The sequence below is a fragment of the Tupaia chinensis genome, unplaced genomic scaffold, assembly GCF_000334495.1.
Source record: "Tupaia chinensis unplaced genomic scaffold, TupChi_1.0 Scaffold000140_1, whole genome shotgun sequence".
NCBI lineage: Eukaryota > Metazoa > Chordata > Mammalia > Scandentia > Tupaiidae > Tupaia > Tupaia belangeri.
The window spans coordinates 5,250,642-5,271,413 of NW_006159610.1; the positions used below are offsets into that span (position 1 = coordinate 5,250,642).

At 38.3% G+C, this 20,772-nt stretch overlaps 1 protein-coding gene across 1 annotated transcript in view; it reads right to left on the bottom strand.

Moving 5' to 3' along the window:
- Positions 1-20,772, bottom strand: part of DGKI (diacylglycerol kinase iota) — a 316,603-nt gene that overhangs the window by 123,743 nt on the left and 172,088 nt on the right. The window contains exon 20 of the mRNA XM_027770499.1: positions 13,895-13,995. Coding sequence (XP_027626300.1) covers positions 13,895-13,995 — 101 coding nt within the window. The remainder of the gene's footprint in view (positions 1-13,894; positions 13,996-20,772) is intronic.

The following is a 20,772-nucleotide window of genomic DNA, read 5'->3' on the forward strand; positions in this document are numbered from 1 at the left end:
TTTATTTGACGCGGCCGGGGGGACTCACGCCCCCCCCAGCGCAGCCGCGCGCCGGAACGGCCTGGCCGGCGCCCCCCCACTCCGGGGTTGCACCACGCCGCCGGGGGGCCTCCCTGCCCCTCCCTGCCTCTCTGGCCCGGGATGGCCCGGAGGCCGAAAACAAGGTTGAAGAACTTGCAACTTAAGAAGATGATAGTTACCAGCCCTGCATTACCTCAGGGGAAAACAAGAACTACTCTGCCATTTTTAAGGAAGCCAGATACCCAAGGACAACTCACACTGCAGACCCCCACAACACCATTCCTGGTAACTACAAGATGACTGCTGTGCCGCATCAGCTGATAATTATCCCTGTGTACCAGAACTGCTTTCCTGAAACTGCATTCCTTGGAGACTCACCTACACTTGTGGATCTGCCGGAGACCCTTCCTTATCCAACCCTGAGTGGAGTTTATGCTCCCTATTACCAAAAACTTTATGAGCTGATGGTTGGAACTTGTGGCCTCTCTCCCTTTACTTGTATGTATCACTTTTTCAGTAACTCTTCTGGAAGACAACTGTATATAGCAGGGATATTGTAATGGGAGAGTGAGACAGGGCAGAGGGACAAACATAGGAAAAATAAAAAAAAATAAAAAAAAAGAGGAAGAGGAAAAAAAACATATATGTGCATAAGCAAGAAAGTAGAAGTGGAATATTATTGATGATAACATGCTTGATTGGGTCACTGTGCAGTTTATTCTAGATGGGAGATTACATTTAGTACGCTGTGATGATGCTCAGGGAATGAATGTTAGGAAAAAAAAAACGAAAACAAAAAACAAATAAAAAAAACGGTAAAACTATTCGTACCATTTAAAAAAAAATGGATATTTGATGGCTGCAGTGAGCGGTGTGGGCCCAGTTGGGTTCTACTTTATAGTATGCTCTTTTTACCCAATGGGGTTTAGGCCTAAAGTCAGACTTGAGTTCATGTAGAGGCATGTGTCAGCTGTGATAACTATTGGAGAGACTTAGACTAATTAAGATCACTGACAGATCATTTGGGGAGGGGTGAGGCACGGAGGGCAATCGGGGATGACAGGGACAATGTGGGAGGAGGATGGGTCATAACAGAGGGAGGGGGATGGGGAATCTAGGATGGTAAAACAAAAGGCAAGGTATGCAGGACACAAGAATTGGGAAATTATTTGCTGAGAACATATATGTTGACGTGCTTGATTGAGCCAACGCACAGTATATATTGGATGGAAAATTCATTTGTGTGTTGCGATGGGAAAAAAATAAATTATAATAAAAAATAAACTATAAAAAAAAAAAGAGAAGAGGATAGAGAAAGATAGCAAGTGAACAATAGAGGGGATGTTAGTGAGAAACAGATATGGTTTATTATCTGTTGAAGATGACGTGTATAGTATTCTCAACTGGACTGGTCTGGGAAGTATTTCATGATGGGTGAAGTCTTTTAACAAGCAAAATGAGAAATAGTGATTGACTGTTTTAAAAAATTATAATAATAATAATTATTGGGAAATGCATGGAAAAGACTTTGAATGATAAAGCGGGGAGTTCGATGCCTCTGTATTGACTGACATGCATGGCATTCCCTTTTGAAAAAGCAATGGAAGTCAATGTAAAGTTATATGTAATCCAATGTAATATAAAGAAGATTATGATAATAATAAAAAAAAAATATATAAAAAAAAAAGATTTTGGGCATGCACACACACATATGCCCAGCAAGATTTCCAAGCCACCGGGTCCAGGACTTGAACCCTAGTCAACCATGTAGGAGTCCAGTGCCTCAATCACTGTTCTACCTGCTTACCCCTCAATGGTCCACTGCTAAAGAGCAGGTCAGCAATTGTGCCCAGGACCTTCATTGTCTCACTCTTCAAACTGACTATTCCATATTGCTCCTCCTTTCCTGAGCCCTGATTTCCTCCATTTCTTACTTTCAGCTACTAGGCTTGCTTCTTATTTCACTGAGAAAACAAAGGCAAACAGAATAGAACTTTTGCTTCTCCCTAGGATCAAATCCACCAGTTGACTTGTGCACCTACTCTTCTGTCTTCTTTCTCTGTATCCTGGAGGACTTGACAACCACCCCACACCACCCGCCAGCCCCATACACACACACCTCTTCTCTGCAAGCCAGATCCCATCTCATTACCTACTCAAAGGCACCGCTCCTGCACTTGACCTTCTTTCCGTGGAATCAAGTTGTACCTTTCTAGTGGATTGGTCCCATCAGTATAAACAGTTGTGCACTACGTTACAATTAGAAAATAAAATATCCTCATTTGATTCTACGGTTTTTTTCCAGCCACCATCTCATTTCTGCCCCCACCATAGTTAAATACCTTTGAAGAGCAAACTGCTGAGTTGCTTCCTTTGCTCTCATTTTCACATGAACCCACTCTAGTCACTTGATCTTTTTCACTCCACAACCTCACAAGGTTACTATAATAATAACCACCCTCTACTCAAATCCAATTACTGTTAGTGTGCATCTTTTTCAACCTCTCTGGAACAGTTAGACTCTATTTTTATGAGATATTTCTCTTCTTTTTGCTTCCAACAAGAAAGCTCTCCTGCTGTCCTCCTAGCTTGCTGCATATTTTTCTTTGGTCTCCTTCACTGGACTTCCTCCATTTATCATATCTCTATTTACAAGTTAGCCAAAGTAAAAATCTCAGTCAATTTCGAATCATTTTATACTCTTAGTTCATCTTACCAACATTTTCTCCAAAAAGTATCTGGAATTCAACTGTTTCTCTCCAACTCTACTACTCATACTTTCTCACTCCTGTCACCTCTTACCTACAACACATTATTCTTGCTTCTGTTGCCTTAGTTCCATCCTTGCAATCCAACAGGCAGTTCTTCACTCAATAGCCACATTCATTCACAATAAATTTGGCCATGTTATACCCCTTCAATAATTCTAACACCATCTTATCATGTCCTGAATCTAATCCAAAGCCCTCTCTGAGGCTCAGGACCTGCCATGCACTGATACTTTCTTACAACTTCAAAATCATTTTCTAACCCTCACCCTCCACCTAACCAGGTTTCAGCCAAATGAACTTCATTGCTGTTATTAACAGAGCATACTGGGTCTTAGCGTTTAAGGCTTCTCCCCCTGTTTGGCGGGGATCACTTCCCCCAGAAATTCATACGTGTGTGGACTCTGGCTCTCAGTCTCTTCTTAAATGTCACCTCTTCAGAGAGTCTCTCCCCAGTTGCCTTATCTAAAACAGAGTCCTTGGCCATACTCTGGCTTTACCTTTCTCCAGAGCCCTTACTGCTATACTCTATTACCTAGTCAGTTGTCAGTCTCTTCCACTGGAATCTAAACTCTGTGAGGACCAGTAACCCTATCACATGAACTAGTACTACAAATATGAGAAGCAGTCAATAAACGGTGTTTGAATTTATGAATGGGCAATTTGAGGTTGAAGAGATTCCAAAGAGAAATGTGTTCAACAGACTGGAGTACAGTAAATTAAGGTCAGTTTAAACATTTTAAGAAAGCATTTGATATGATATTGTAAGAGAATGAAATATACTTAGGCTAAGATTTATAAAGATTGAGATATACTCATGTTATTATTTAAGCTATTAAACATATTTAATATAAGAAAACAGAGAGTACTATCTGGTGGAAACAGAGCACAGTGACTAGATAAGGACTCAGAATGCCAACCCCTTAGTTTGCTTATGTTTTCTGTGACTCAGTTGTTCTATGTGTAAAATGGTAATAACGCATGATGTTAGGGAAAGTAAATTACATGATATGTACAGAAAAACTCACAGTAATTGTACAGTATATTAACTATTTTTTCTTAACTTTATTTTATACACTTAATCACTACACATCACTTAGCTTGTAAGTTGAATTTACCCAACAAGAATGCATGTTATCGTCAACAGATAATAATCTGCATCCCATAAATGTCTTGCCTTCTTTCCTTGCCCTCTTACCACATTATCTCCAGAATCCATAACCATTTTCAATACTTCTATGTCCTCTAATCTTTCAGTTTTCACCATAGAGTGTGTACAGTCAGTATATGTTAAGTGGAGACATACAATGCCTCTCTTTCATGAAAAACAAAGGTCTTTCCTTTGTAGACTTGCTTCATTTAGCAGTAAATCTTTTATATTTATCCACTTTCTATAAAATGCCAGCGTCTTGTTTTTTTTTATGGCTGAGTAATATTCCAGAGTATATATACCACACTTTTCAATCCATTCTGTTTGTGGACATTTGGGTTGGTTCCGTGTCTTCGCAATAGTGAATGCTGCAATAAAAATTGATGTGCAAGCATTTCCCTACCAGGCATTCTTCTATCCTTTGGGTAGATACCCAGGAGTGGAGTTGCTGGATCATACACTAGTTCTATGTGAAGGTCTTTGAGGAACCTCCATATTTTTCTCCATAGTGGCTGGACTAATTTATATTCCCACCAACAATGTAGGAGAGTTCCCCTTTCACCACATCCCCACCAGCACTTATCATTTTTTTGTTTTTTAAATCTTTGCCATTCTGATTGGAGTTAGGTGGTATCTCCTTGTGGTTTTGATCTGCATCTCCCTTATGATGATAGATGTTGAGCATTTTTTCATATGCCTTTTGGCTATTCATATGTCTTACTTAACAAATTAAATAATTCAGCTCATTTTCCCATCGTTTAATTGGGTTAATCATTTTTTAGGGACTAAGCCACTTGAGTTACCTATGTATTCTGGTTATCAGTCCCTTTTCTGAGGCATAGTTTACAAAAATATTCTGACGGTTGTCAATTCATACTAATTACTGTGTTTTTGCTGTGCAGAAACTTCTTAATCTGATGTAATTTCACTTTCCTATTTGGGGGATTATTGCTTGTGCTCTTTATTTATTTTTTTTTAAAGAAGCCTTTGCCTGTCCCAAAGTCTCGCAGAGTTTCCTCAGTGTTTTCCACCAGTAGTTTTATAGTTTGAGCTCTTAATGTTTAGATATTTTACCCATTTTGAGTTGATTTTTGTTAATGATGAGAGATAAGGGTTCAGATTCATCTTTCTGCCAGTGGATACCCAGTTTATCCAGCATCATTTGCTAAAGAGGTTTTCCTTTTTCCCACTAGATTGACTGGTACCTTTGTCAGATCAAAGGGCTGTGTATTTGGCTATATATTTTAGGGTTTATTTCCGGAATCTCTATTCTCTTCCATTGGTACATAAGTCTGGCTTTGTGCCAATACCATGCTGTTTGATTATCACAGCTTTATAGTATATTTTGGGGTCAGCAAGTGAGATGTCACCCACTCCACTCTTCTTGCACAGGATTACTTTGGCAATACGAGGTTTTTTATGAATCCAGACAAATTCTATGATTGTCTTTTTCTATATCTGTGAAGAATGTTTCCAGTAACTTGATAGGGACTGTATTAAATATGTACATTAATTTGGGTAGAATGCCATTTGACTATATTAATTCTTCCAATCCAGGAACATGGGATGCTCTTTTTTGTGTGATTTTCAATTTCTTTTAAAGATTTTCATAGTTTTCTTTGTAGAGGTCTTTGACTTCCTTGGTTTGATTTGTTCCTAGGTGTCTTATACTTTTTGTGGCTATGGTAAACAGGATTACTTTCTTCAGTTCTACCTCTGTCTCTTGTTGCTTGTATATAGAGATGCTACAGATTTCTTTGAGTTGATTTTGTATTTTGCCCCTTTACTGTATTTATTTATTACTTGGAGAAGTTTTTGTGAATACCTTTGGGTCTTCTATGTATACAATCATGTCATCTGCAAGTAGAGATAATTTCCCTCTTCTTTCCATAGCAAAAATCCCTATTTGAATGCCTTTTCTGATTGCATTAGCTAGGACTTACAATAGTATAATGAAAAGGAGTGGAAAAAGTGAGAAGCCTTGTCTTGTACCAGGTTTTAGTGGAAAAGCTGAAAGCTTTTCAGAAAAATGTTAGCTGAAAGCCATTCAGTATAATGTTAGCTATAGGGTTTTTCATATATGGCTTTTATTATGCAGAGAAATGAACCTTCTATGCCAATTTTGCTGAGTCTTAATCACGAAGGGATGTTGTAGTTTGTCAAATGTTTTCTCTGCATCAGTTAAAATAATCATTTTTATTATCTTTTCATTATTATTTATTATTACTTATAATACATAATTTAGATTATAAAGAGAATTTACCCAGCATGATATACACCTCAGACCAGTCCAATTGAGAATACTGTACACTTCATCAATAGGTAATAAACCATATCTGTGTCCCAAAAATGTCTTACCTCTCTTTTCCCCCCCATAATTTTTTTTCCTACACTTTTCCCTTCCATTCACCTTCTGCTTTGTCCCCAGTGTCCATAACAATTTTCAATGCTTTATGTCATATGAGTTTTATCTTTCCTTCTGTTATCATGGTGTATTATGTTTATGTTTTTGTGCATGTTGAACCATCCTTGCATCCCTGGAATAAAGCCTATCTGGTCGTGATGAATAATCTGTTTGATATGTTGTTGGATATGATTTGAAAGTACCTTGTTAAGAATTTTTGCATCTATATTCATCAGAGATATTGGTCTGTAGTTTTCCTTTTTTGTCACGTCTTTATCTGTTTTGGGAATGAGGATGATGGAGACGTCATAAAATGAATTTGGGAGGATTCCTTCCTTTTAGATCTTTAGAAATAATTTAAGTAGAATGGAAGTTAACTCTTCTTAAAGTGTTTTGTAGAAGCTTTCATCTTTTTTTGAAACATGATAAATGCATTTTAAAAGCACAGATCTTCATAGGGTTGAGTCACTCCTAAAACTAGCACTGTCCCTGAAAGGCCCTGGGATCACTGGCCAGTGTCTGTCTCCTCTTTCTAGGCTTCCTTTTTTTCCTTTCTGTTTCTCTTTTTCCCTTTTTGTATGTTCTGCTCCCTCTTTCTATCTTTCACTCATGCTTTTCCTTTTTTGGGGGTTCCTTATCCATGAGGATTTGTTCTATAATCCAGTTAGCCAGTCTGTGTCTCTTGACTGGAGAATTTAATCCATTAACATTCAATGCTATTGTTGATATTTCCAGACTTGTCCCTACCATTATATTAGCCATTTTTTTTGGTTGTTTATTGTTCTTTTGTTTCTGTCTGTCTTTAGTTTTTCTGACACAACATTCCCTTCAGAAATTCTTAAAGAGCTGGTCTGGTGTTGGTAAATTCTTTCAGTTTTGTTTATCTGAGAATATTTTCATCTTCTCTTCTCAGTTAAAAGATAATCTTGCTATGTATAGTAATCTTGGCTGAAGCTGTTTTCCTTTTAACATTTTGCATATATCTTCTCATTCTTTCCTCATTTGCATTGTTTCCGCTGAGAGGTCCAATGTTAGCCTGATGGGATAACTTTCATAGGTAACTTGATGTTTCTCTCTTGCCATTTTTACTATCTTGCCTTTATTTGTGATTTTGGTCATTCTGCTATGATGTGCCATGAAGATGATCTTCTTGGGTTGATTTTATTTGGAGTCCTTTGTATTTCTTAGGTTTGGGTGTTTGATTGTTTCTCTAGGTTTGGGAAGTTTTCTGCAAGTATTTCATGGAATAGATCTTCTATGCCCTTGTCCAATTCTTCACCTTCTGGAATACCTATAAGTAGAATATTTGGGCATTTCATAATATCTAGTATTTCTTGTATGTTGTCTCCATTTTTTTAAAAATTATTTTTTCATTATTTCTGGTGTTTTTATCTAAGGTTTTGTCTTCCAGCTCAGAGATCCTATCTTCTGTGTGGTCCAGTCTACTATTAATACTTTGAAAGGAGGTCTTGATTTCCTGTATCACTGTCTTTTTAAATGGTGTCTATGTCCTCCTTCAAATTCTGGAAAGACTTCCTCATCTCTGTCACCATGAATATTCTGAACTCTATTTCTGACAGTTCTGCAAATTCTTCTGTGCTGTCCATGGTTGAAGAAGAGTTGTTCTGTTCCATTGAAGAAGAGGTATTTTTGTTTGTTTGTCTCCCCATACTTTTGTGTCTCTGCGCTGGTTTCTGGTCATCTGAAGGATTACAGACTGCTTCCTGCTTTTCTGTTGTTGACTCTATATTGTTGGGGGTGGGGGAGAAGAAAAACTCTACTTCTCAGATGTGTTCATGGTAGAGGGTCTTGTCTTCCAGTCAGAGAGTGTGTACATAGCCACCTTTAAGTGTTTCTTTCTTTCCCAGTCTCTTGACCAGGTAGGTGTGCCTGAGCTAACCTGGAATGAGTTAAGAGGCAGGAAGAAGCCTGGAGCAGTCTTCTGTCTCAGCTCACCTCACCAGCAGCTGTTTCTCGCTGGTCGGCAGAGCACCGGCTCCAGGAAAAATAGTGGTTTATGAATGTAACTATTATTTTCATTATATTAAATAAAGTGGTAAGTCTAAGATACAGACAAAAGACAGGAATAGACAGGAATAGAAACTAAGCAAGTCTGTCTATCTTTTTAGTTCAGATATTTTGTGGGAAAATATCCATGTTTAAAAGTAGGAATAAACATAAACACAATTGCAAAAGGATAGACAATGCCCTTCAGAGGACAAACTGACATCATTTACCTCCTCAGACAGATTTCAAATTGGAATGCCCTCCATCAAATGGAGGCCTAATCTCTACTGAACAGCCCTGTTGTCAACTTGTTAAATGAGGGGGAAAGATTCAATTTTAGATGATGCAATCGATAGAAAATAATCAGCATTTTTTGGCAAACTTGTGAAGCCAAATACCCTTATGCCATTTTCTAATGCTTATACTTCGTATGAGTGATGTTGGCGCTTTTAAAACTATTAAAGAAACATGTTATAGGAAAAGATTGAAATCCTATAATAGGTTTCTCTAGTGCTAAACATTTATTAGAATATAATATGTTCTTAGGAAATACCTTGTTTAACTACTGCATTTAGTAGATAAGGAAACTGAAGCCTGAAGAAGATAAATGCATTGCCCAAGGTCACAGAGCTAATTAGTGGTTACATTGGCTTTTCTCTTTCTTGCCTGTCTGTTTTATCTCTTCCTTTCTTTCCTGAAGTGATGTTTGTTAGAAAATAGGCACCCCGTGTTTTCATAGCCCTATCATAATCCTTATCGCATAAAAATGCTCCAGCAAATCAGGACTAATTCTGTTATTTTTTGTTTTGTTTTGTTTTGTTTTCTGGCTACTGGTTGTTCACAGTGAGAACTCAGTAAATGTGTTTGAATAAATTACATTGTAATGTTGGGTGATCTGGCTCATTTTTCAATGCCCAACATCTAGCTGGTATCTGGCACATAATTGATGTAAACATGTCCTTGTTAGAAGACTGAATGTAGGATTGGTGGAATGGCTCTACCATTTTAGTATATTCAGTTCATTCAATTAAGGTCAAATATGGAAACTGGAAACAAAAACTCCTGTTATTCACCTCCACCCTTTTGAACACGGTGACTCACTTCTAAACAATAGAGTAAGGAAAAAAACAAAATTGTAATTTCACAGTGAAGAAACCTGGCAAATACTACCTTAATCAAGTGATCAGGTTAGCACCATAGAAATCATGGAGATAATAAGTTCTGATATGATGGGTAAAGAAGGGAACTCCACCTCTGCAGTATTCTTTCTAAGAACCTATCGTTTCAGATTAATTATGAGCAAAACGATAGACTGGAAGGTATTCTACAAGACACCTGACAGTATTCCTCAAGACGATCAAGGTCAAAAAAGAAAGAAACAGGAACCAGCAGTTAGCATAATGGCTATGTCGCTGGACTCCCATGTAGTCAACCGCGGTTCCGCGTCCTGGACCCGGTGGCTTAAACTCATGCCGGGCGTGTGTGTGCGTGCGCCCAAGATCCCGAGAGGAGAATGGAGGAGAAGGGATTGCAGCGTGGCCATCCCCCCTAAGGGGTGATTTCTAGCTCTCTTTCTCTCTGTCTCTCTGTCTGTCTGGCAAGCGCATGCACCCTATGGCAAAAAATTCTCAAAAAAAGAAAGAAACAAACAAAGAATGAAAGAATATCAAAAGGAAAAGAAAAAAGCAAAGAAACTGTCACAGACCACAGGAGACTCAGAAGAGTCAGACAGTCCATGAGTTAGGTTAATTCATGCTAGAAAAAACAATGTTGTACACTGTAAAAGTATATGCGGTTAAATGTAAATGAAAATTTTTTTTTAAAAAAAGAGTTCATTGTGGGACCAGCAGTTAGTGTAATGAATGGCTATGCCGCTGGACTCCCATGTAGCCAACCGCAGATCAAGTCCCGGACCTGGTGGCTTAAAACAAACTGGGTGCGTGTGCATGCGTTCCCAAGATCCCTAGAGGAGAATGGAGAAGAAGGGATTGCGGCGTGGCCATCCCCCCTGGGGGATGATTTCTCACTTTCTATCTCTATGTCTCTCTCTGTCTTTCTGGCAAGCGCACGCGCCCTATAGCAAAAACACCTCTCCAAAAAAAAAAAAAGAGTTAATTGTAATGGTACATCAGTTTCTTTGACCAATGTGCCACGGTAATAGAAAAGAGAAAACTGGGTGGAGGATATATAGTATCTACTTCTAGTATCTTTGCAACATTTTTATAGATCTAAAATTACTTCAAAATAAAAAGTTTATTTTAAAAAATTTAGGGATGAATACTGGATGATGTACTTAACATATTAGAACTTAAGGAAGGAATTTGGAGATAAATCATCAAGTATAGGCAGAGTGTGTTTACATGCACCCTAAGTTTAAGCATCGTGTCTTCACCATAGACTTCAATATTACTAGACACAATAAAACAAACAAAATGATCAAACACATTTTCTTCCCATAATCCTTCTGTAATGTTTATTAGCATTTTTTATTCTATTTTTGAAAGCGAGAAAGTGAGTTGGAGGGTGGAAGTATGTGCAATGTGCAAAGAGTTGCCTCAGAACAAAAAAGCTCTGCAGGGAGGAGGTTGGCCCCTACTCAGGGTCTGTTTGGATGGGCCTGTAGGCTAATGAGCCGTGGGACAGGATCGGGACTTTTCAATGACAGCAACCAAAATAATCAGAGTTACCATTTTTGGAGAGCATGCTAATATGCCAGACTTTACACTAAGGCTTTTATTTACAGATTATGTTTAACACTCAACACTCTACGAGGTTGCAATTATATTCTCATTTTAAAGATGAGAGATTTGGTCACTAGAGAAATTAGATTACTTTGTCAAGGTTGCAACTGAAATTCAAACACAAACATGTCTGACATTTCTACTAAATTAGTAAACAAGAAAATTCCACTGGGCCAAATGCCTAAATACTTAATAAGTATAAAATCTTAATATTACTAATCTCAGCCAATACACTGATATCCTAGATATGTCGTATTTATCCAGATAATACTCATTATACTGAGGTAATATATGCGAAAGTAACACAGAGAACTACATTTGCTACACAACAAATGTTAGCCCCTCCCTCTTTATAGAATACATCTGTTTTCAGTTAGCTCCAAAAATGGTTTTTGCTGTGGAGTTTTAGACCCTAGACTCATGCAAATTATCATGGCAATTCAAAAGTACAGAGAGAGTTAGTGCCAAAAGTAAAATTTAACCAGTTGCATCAAATAGAGTTAAATGTTGGCCAGCATCTAACATATTCTAGCTATAAAAATGAATGCCACATGTTGCTGAATCTATTTTGGGATTAGGTATAAAACAGATATCAAAAAAATGATTATCCCTTACTTAGAAAATATGACTACATGCTTCATTGAGGAGCCATTTATACACAGACTGATCATCCCTAACCTGAACATTCTAAATCCAAAATGCTCCAAAGTCTCAAACTTTTTGAGTGTCCACATGAAACCATACCTGGCCTCATGTGATGGGTCACAGTCAAAATGCTACAATATAAAAATGTTGCATGAAATTATCTTCAGGATATCGTTTAAGATATATGAGATAAAAATGAATTGTATGTTTAGAATTGGGTTCTGTCCCTGAGATACCTCATTATGTACTTGTGAATATTTCAAAATCTGAAAAATTTCAAAATATCCCAAATCCTAAACATTTCTGGTCGCAAGCATTGTAGGTAAGAGATACTTACCTTGTATCTGATTCAATTTATGGGAATAATTTTCCACTGTCTTTGTTACAGATTCGCTTCAAAATGGTTTTTAATAAGGCCACTTTCAGGACCAGCAGTTAGCATAATGGCTATGTCAGTGAACTCCCATGTAGTCAACCAATGTTCAAGTCCCGGACCCAGTGGCTTAAACTCACGCTGGGGGTGCGTGCGTGCGTGCCCAAGATCCAGAGAGGAGAATGGAGGAGAAGAGATTGCAGCGTGACCATCCTCCCTGGGGGGTGATTTCTCGCTTTCTATCTCTCTGTCTCTCTCTGTCTTTCTGGCAAGCACACGTGCCCTAGAGCAAAAACCTCTCCAAATAAATAAATAAATAAATAAATAAATTAGGCCACTTTCTCCTTATGTTCTTTCTTTTAAGTTAAATACAATAGATTTTCCCCTCTTGTAAATCATAACCATTATCTTCAGGACTGATAAATCATACCCAGTGAAGAAGACTGAATGTTGTAAGTCTAAAATTTATCAGCAAGAACTAAGACAAGAGCTATCAAAAATGAACTCCTTTCATACTATTACTTTAGGGGAAATGCTCCCAGGTGAGATGGGGATAAATGGAAGAGGGTTGAGAAGGGTTTGAAATAGAGCTGAGAGAATTGAAAACACAGGAAATTCACACAGAATTCTCTAATAGATTCAGGTATTGCGCTATTGGGAAAAGGGATCCTTGCTCACTACCCACTACAGATTCTAAAAGCCCCTGAGACCACTCCTCAGCCTGTCCTTAGATTTCAGGATTTCTACCCACTGAACCTCTCTCCAGATTGTAGGCTCAGAATTAAGAGCTCATAAGTCACTCTCCCAGAATGCTTCCTCTACATCAACTGAACCAGTTTTAACTATTTGCCTTTCACACTTCTAGGCTGGTCCCCGCTTAGAGAATATGTTGAAGATAAGCTCATAAATCTTTGCTTTTTCGATACAACTCCTTTCTTTCTGCGGACACCTTTGCCTATTCTCTTATAAACTGGTCTTCCTTATCTTCTCTGACTTTTTTGTACTTGACTGTTCACTGCTGGTGCCCAAAATGATCAGGGAGCCCAGAGCCCTCATATACCCATGGCCTTGACTTCTTCTGACCGACTTTGCCCAGTTGCCTCACATATCATGAAACAGACATAAATCTTAAATAGTGACTAGAATAAAGTGTCCAATAAATACTGATCAAGAAGGTGAAGTAACAACTATCCATGCCTTCAAAGATGCATACAGAAAATACAAACTTTGAAAAGTAACTTATATACTGACTCGGTTTTAAGATTTCAAAAGCAATGGCACCTCATCATCAATAAACCATTTTATCGTCGCAACAATCATCTCCTGTGGGGCTTTCTCTGACATCAAACATAGCATAATAGCTGGAAGAGCTGCATGTATCTTCACGAATAACTCTGCCACACCTACATGAAGAACAATGACAGTGCAGGCCCCAGGACGAGACTTGTGTTGTCTCAAGAGTGCCTAAATGTTACAATACCATGTGGTATCACCACCTTTTTATTTTTCTCATTTTAGGCAAATCTGAGACTAAAATGGTGAATAAGCCAAGAGATCCTGGTGTGACATCCACAGGGGAATCATTTTGTTCTGCTGCTGCTTTCATCTATTGTTTCCACCTTCTTCAGGCCAAATGTAATCACTTGGAGTTCGCATGAGACTGTGTTTCCCTTGCTGCTCCAAACATGGTTTTCAGCCGTAAGGAGTAGTGAATCTACCCATCAGATACGGGAGAATCAAGAAACTGAAGATCAACATGAAATTAACGAGGCACTGCCAACTTACAGGCTTCCCGGAGTTTCTCTTTGTCATAGTGGAATCCTTCATAGTCTTGTAAACTGATTTTGTTCACTCGGATCCTCAGGCGATCTGGGACAGACTGGGGACTGCAAAATAAGAACCAAATGGTCAGATACCAGTGAGAGAGTAGAACTGAGAATTATGCATCTGAAGAAATAAGGGAAAATATCATCTCTTTGTGCTTAAAAGGAAAAGCTTAGATCTGAACCAGTTCTTTACCCAAATACAGCAGTTATTCTGGAGAATACTTCTCCAGTGACCTAAAGTTTCAAGAATTTAGGCAAGACCATGGGAATAAGCAGAAAGGTATTTAGGGATCATTTGCTTTCATATTTGCTATTAATTTATTAAAATTTTTAATAATTCCATGTGTTTAGTTATATAATAAATGAAATACAACTAATCCAAAATAGCGAAAAGTGGGGAGAAATTTGTAGCGAGCTACAGGCAAATGTGTCCATAACAGTTATACACGGTCAATGGCAGTCTGACCCCAGAAGAGATAGAAAAATGTAAAAAAGCAGACTAACAATCCAGAAAGCCCAGGACTGAGATTAAAATATCTCTACGGACTTCAAAAGTGTGGGAATGCTTCTCAAAGACCTGTTACAATAAATGCTGTCAAACTAAGGGAAAAAATTACATATATATACAGTTTACTCTCTTAAGGTAGAAAATAAAATGTGTAACCCATTTCAAAAGAATTCAATTCGAACTTGTCCAGGACACATATTAAACAAAAGGGGGTGGGGCCAAACTTTGTGAAGCACCCTGTTCACCCTTGGGATAACGTTAACTAGCCGCCTCCGATTTTCATCTTAAATAATGTTTTCAAAGTAGCTTAACTTTGGACACTGGTTGAGTGAACTGATTTAATTTTCATCATCACCACTATGAATCAATACATCTCTTTAACATACTAATATAACAATCCCTATTTGTCCTTAAATACTACTTTATACTTAGATTTTCTCCCATTGAGAAAATTTTTTCAAATACAGGATTGCATCTCAGTTTTTATATTAAATGGTGATGAAAGTCACCGTTCAATAAAGTAGTAAGACTAGTACTACTCTTCATTTCTGTAAAGAAAGGAAAAGAAGAAAATTGAGAGAAGGAAGGAAGGAATACTGTAAATGTAATAATCAGGGTACCTCTTTCTCCCCATACTTCAAATGCAACACACAGAGACATGGACAAATACCTATGTAATTTCATTGCAACTCTGGATGAGGAAGGAAAAAAAAAATCTTATTCTCTTTTCTAAAATTTCATGTTAGGGCAAAGTATAGTAACTTTCTTTAGGCAAATTCTTATTCTACTTATCCCAAAAAAATAAACACATACATATCCAACTATAGATACATATGTGCACACCCACACATGGTTTTTTTTCTCTCTCTCTCTCTCTCTCTCTCTCTCTCTCTCTCTCTCTCTCTCTCCCTCCCTCCCTCCCTCCCTCTCTCACATGTACAGATGAGAGAGAGATTTAAACTGTGATGATTTTTAAAGTGTAGATGTAAATGCACAAATACTGGAGAGAGATGGCAGACAGGGAACAGGGTCTGTTTCAATCCAATTGAAATCACTCAATTACAAAACCACAAACATGAGTATTCTTTAGGGAAAGTTGAACAAACAAATTCAATAGCTATATTGCTCCACTCATTCCGAATGTATTTGTTCAGTGTCTACTTCATAGTGGCATTGTGCTGGACATTTAAGGGGCGTTGATGAGCACAGCTGACATTAGTCTTAAAGTTGTGATAGGAGATACAGTTTGACAGCATAATACTTGCAAATTAGGACAAACTTTAAATATCATGCATACCCATAACATCATTTATAGATAGGAAAACAGGTTCAGGAAGGTGAAGTGATTTTAAGGTCACATAGCTACTAAGTGGCAGAGCTGGGAGCAGAACCTTGGACTCTCCACTCTTGAGTTTCATGCTCTATCACATTGTGCTTCTCTCAGAAGTTCAGACTCTTTGGTCATTGAGTAAACGATGAGGATCCTATGCATTTTACAGCAAAGCCATGAAGTCTGAATTGGCAGTCAGATAAGCTTTATGTGGTGCTCAGACTATCAATAAACCATTGAAAGGAGGATGCTTAAGTGAACTGTGGTATATTCAAACAAAAGAACACTGGGCAGTTATTACAAATGAATGTAGAGATCAACCTATATTTATCTAGAGGGAAATACATTGGCTATCACATATTGTTAAATTCTTTAAAAGGCATGGAAAAATATGCATAATGTAAGCTCCTTCATATAAGTTGCAGAACTTATGAATTTGTATATGCGGAGACGTGTCTGGAGAAATGTTCAACAAGCTGTTCTAGGTAGTTATCTCTATGTGCTGAGATCTGGGATTATTCTACATTCAGTTGCATCATTTGTAGAGAAATAACAGAGGTACTTTAAAAGTATATTCATATGGGGACAAGCAGATGGTGTAATGGTTACGTAGCTGAACTCCCACATGACCAATTGCAATTCAAATCCTGGATCCAGGGAACCAGCAGTTAGCGTAATGGCTATGTTGCTGGACTCCCACGTAGTTGACCGTGGCTCACGTCCCGGACCTGGTGGCTTAAAACTCATGCCGGGCGCGTGTGCGTGCATACCCAAGATCCCGAGAGGAGAATGGAGGAGAAGGGATTGCGGCGTGACCATCCCCTCTGGGGGGGTGATTTCTTGCTTTCTGTCTCTATGTCTCTCTCTGTCTGGCGAACACACGCGCCTTGTAGCGAAAACCTCTCCAAAAAAAAAGAAAGAAAGAAAGAAATCCTGGATCCAGTGGCTTAAAACTCATGCTGGGCATATGTGAGTGTGTGTTCAAACTCCTAAGAGGAGAATAGAGGAGGGGAAATTGCAACATGGCCATCCCCACTGGGGAATTATTCCTTACTTTCTATATCTCTGTCTCTGTGTCTCTGGTGAGCACAGAGCCCTATAGCAGAAATATCTTTAAAAAAATGTTTTCTATATGTACATAAATGATAATATAGAGGCATGAACAAAAATAAATCTTAGATCAAAAAGTGTTACATTTCAGATACATACAGAGAGGAAACAACTTAAGCAATTAATAGAGTGACTACATAATGTTCATACTAAATGCTTATCCCAAAATTAAGGGGGTCTGATCTTTTTATTTCCATGTTCTCCCAAGTGATCTGCAGAGTGTAATTAGCAAACATTTTCTTGCAAATATAGCAGATGAGAGGGAACCTAGAACTATAGAACGTGGATGCCCATCATACTCTGTAAAGGGAGAAGGGGACGGAAGGGGTTGAATGAACTGTACCTAAGTATTTTTTTGAGCTAATAGTAGATCTAATAGTAGTAGACTCCAAACTTCTTTAGTGGGCAAAGATGTCATTACCGTAGACCCAAGACTAATAACTTAAGACTAAGTCCTCATTTCTGCAGAAGTTACCAGTTGGGAAAAGGAATCAGAGAATGACTATGGACCAGTCACTGCACTCTTCCTTATGGAACTCCCCTGACTTTGGGCTAACTGTGTGAACCATCTCTCTCAAAATCCACCAGTATCTGCTCCCTGCCCACACTCTTCTAGCTCCCAGATTCCTATCTACACTCTCTGATTTTATCCCACTCAATCATAGGTCCCCAAAACCTTTATGACTTCTGGGGGATTCCTGACTTTCAGTTCCTGGATATACAACAAGAAGTATTATTTGGGTATAATTTTTCAGATCCCAAATGAATTCAAATGTTATTTCACTTAATCTCCAGAATGACAAACTAAGCAAAAGAGAAGAAATGGAGACTCTCATTAACCACCACTGAACACTCTCTCCCCTCCACTTTCCTACATATTTACTCATTTACTCTCAGCTCCCATCTTCTCCCAACAACCTACAACATACTGCACTTTCCTACTACTAGCGGCTTGCTTAAACTCAGAATTCTGAGCGTAATATCTGGTGTTTTAGTTCCTATCAAACACTGTCCCAGTTGAAGCTCATTAGCAACTGTTAGGGCATTAGGCCATAGGGTTGGTCCATAATGGAAACTCCTTTTGTATCATTCTCAGCCTGCATGTAAGCAGTAGATATGGGAGGCAAAACAGCGAAGGGGTGAAACTCAGGCTCCAACTCAGATTACTTGACTTGAAATAAAGTTCTTCCCAATTGCTGGTCAATCAGGAAACCCCATGCTTTAGTTTCTTCATACATAGAGTAGAGATGACCTCATGGGGATATAATGAGAATTAAATGAGTCAATATATGTGATGTGCTTAAAAAAATGCCTGGCACACTGTAAGTACTCCGTTAATATTAGCTATTATCGCTATAATAATTATTCTGAAAATTGCTCTCCTAGAGAAGGTTCTGCCTGAGAAACAACAGCATCTGCTGCTGCTGGACATCAGAATAAGTTTAGATCATATAGTGGAACCTCTATAGAGATTTTTGACACGATGCTGGTCATCCTCTAGAGAGAAAGTGACTAGCATGACTGGTGTCAGGACATTTCACACTCCTGGATCTTCTTCCACCTGATATTTTACAAGGCTTACTAGTAACCTGAAAACAGACAGCTATCATGTGGGAGAGAAAAGGTACACAAGTAATAAATTAAAGCCAAGAAATTCATTTTGTCTCTTTATGTCAAAATAGTGTCCCATTAAAGGCTGACAGAGATCAAGGATGACAAAATTGTTCCTTAGAGTCTGGAGAACAGCACTGCTATTAGTTTCCTAAAATTAAATTTTGCCAATGAAGTTAATAGAGCATTGAAGAGACTAACAACTAGGCTAAATTTAATAAATGAGCCCTTTTGCCAAGACCTATGGCAAGCTACTACCATATTAATATAAGCTCTACATTAGGGATTCTAAACCTAACTTCTATGGAAACTCTCAAGGTTTCTGAAAGAGACTCAGCATCAACTCCCTATTTTTTTTTTAAAGAAGTTTTTGCCTTAGGGTATGTGCACTTGTTGGAGACAGAGAGACAGTGAGAGGGAAAGTGAGAAATCACCCCCTGGGGGAATGGACACATCACAATCCCTTCTCCTACAACCTCCTCCTGGATCTTGGGCATGCATTCACATGTGCCTGGTGTGAATTTCAAGCTGTTAATCTGGGACTTGAATTGCAGTCAGCCATGTGGGAGTCCAGTGAGGTAACCATGACACCATCTGCTGGCCCCATCAACCTCCTTTCAAAGAAAGGTAGTGATCACAATCTGTCTCCTTCTCACTAATTTCCTCTGCAACATTGTCTCTGAGTTCCTTACACAGAGTGGGAGTTTACACACTCTGGACCTAACTACCAGGTATCACCAAGGGTGACTTTTTCAAGAACTAGAATAAGAGCACTTCTCATTGTATTACTTACATGAGTTTCCAAAAACCTCCAGACAACAGCGTCTCTGTCCATGTTATGCACGATTGTTCATGGATATGTTGGAAGGGGAGTGAACTGTCATCCCTTCAAGAGGACTCCCTGAACACTCAGTGCTATTCAGCTGAAACTTAATTCATGCTACTCTCTCTTCTCTCACTGATCCTGCCAATCCCTCTTTAAAAAAAAAAAAAAAAAAAAAAAAAAACAGTTCCTCTGTAGAATTTTAAACATTAGGGTCAAATTCCTCCCTTATGATCTCAAATCTCTTAATCCTTTTGATAATTTCTTTAGTAATACTGGTTATACTGTTTCTCTGAGACTACATAAAGTCGCCTCTCATTCCATCTCTCACCAAGGCCTCATCTCTGCAGAAAAAGCAAATGACCCAAGTGCTGTGGCTCAGTCACTCTCAGACCACCGGAGCCACATAATTCCGTCTGGCCATCCAACACATGAATTATCTGGAAGGGATAACACTGAGAAATGTAAGATAGTGGGTAAAGCAGAATGGGTAGGCAGAAAAATCTTAACTCCAGCGTGAACTCTGCCAATTAATTTGTGTTTGACCTTGAGAACTCTAAAGTTACCTCCTCTAAACCATATTCTGATGTGAGGCTGGGAGTGACAGCAGCACACAGGGAGCAGTTGGAAAGGTACGTTTAAAGCAGAGAGCAGACTTCAGGTAAACAGTACATGGTCCAAAATAACATTGCTACTGCTTCTACTAGCACCCTAATGCTTATTCTATTTCCACATGCTTTATATATATATTTTTTTTATTTTAGCCTGGATAATAACATCAGAGCGGAGGCCAGAGTCGCAGTTCTAACAGTCAGTAGACAGAAAATGTTAGCAGGGTGAGACTATGTCAACATGGGTGAGGAGACAAGATTCAGAATAATGGGGCCATCTACAGTCTGCCAGATAAACATGTAATGGGGATGGTGGATATTTGCAAAATATTTTACTTACAGATACAAAGAATATCAATCCTAATTCATGTTACAGAGAAGACCCTTACATTTATCTAGCTACTCTATTTTTTCTACCTTTAAAATATCCTGAACTTCACATTTCTTAGATGTCTCAGTGTAAGTCTTTCTTCTTATAACATTCACTAAGCAGATGTACTGATTTTTTTTTTCAATTTAACCAGGCATTTGTTATTCATGTAGAGAGTTGATTTTCCTTTGTGAGGCAGAAAAGCATCACGACTCTACCTTTCTCCCTGTATGCCTGATTTAATAATAATAAATTGTCTTAAATTCTTTCAAGCAGTACAAATTTGAGATTCTACCTGATCATAATCTAGATGTAATGAGGTATGTTTCTAACTAACCTTTAATTAAGTTCGTTTGAAATGGCTCTTATTTTATAAATGGGTTTTGACTGACTATTAATTTCCAGTGTGAATTCACAGCATGAAAAACCATTTCTTTCTCTTCTTTGCAGTGCCATCCAGCATCTAGTACAGAG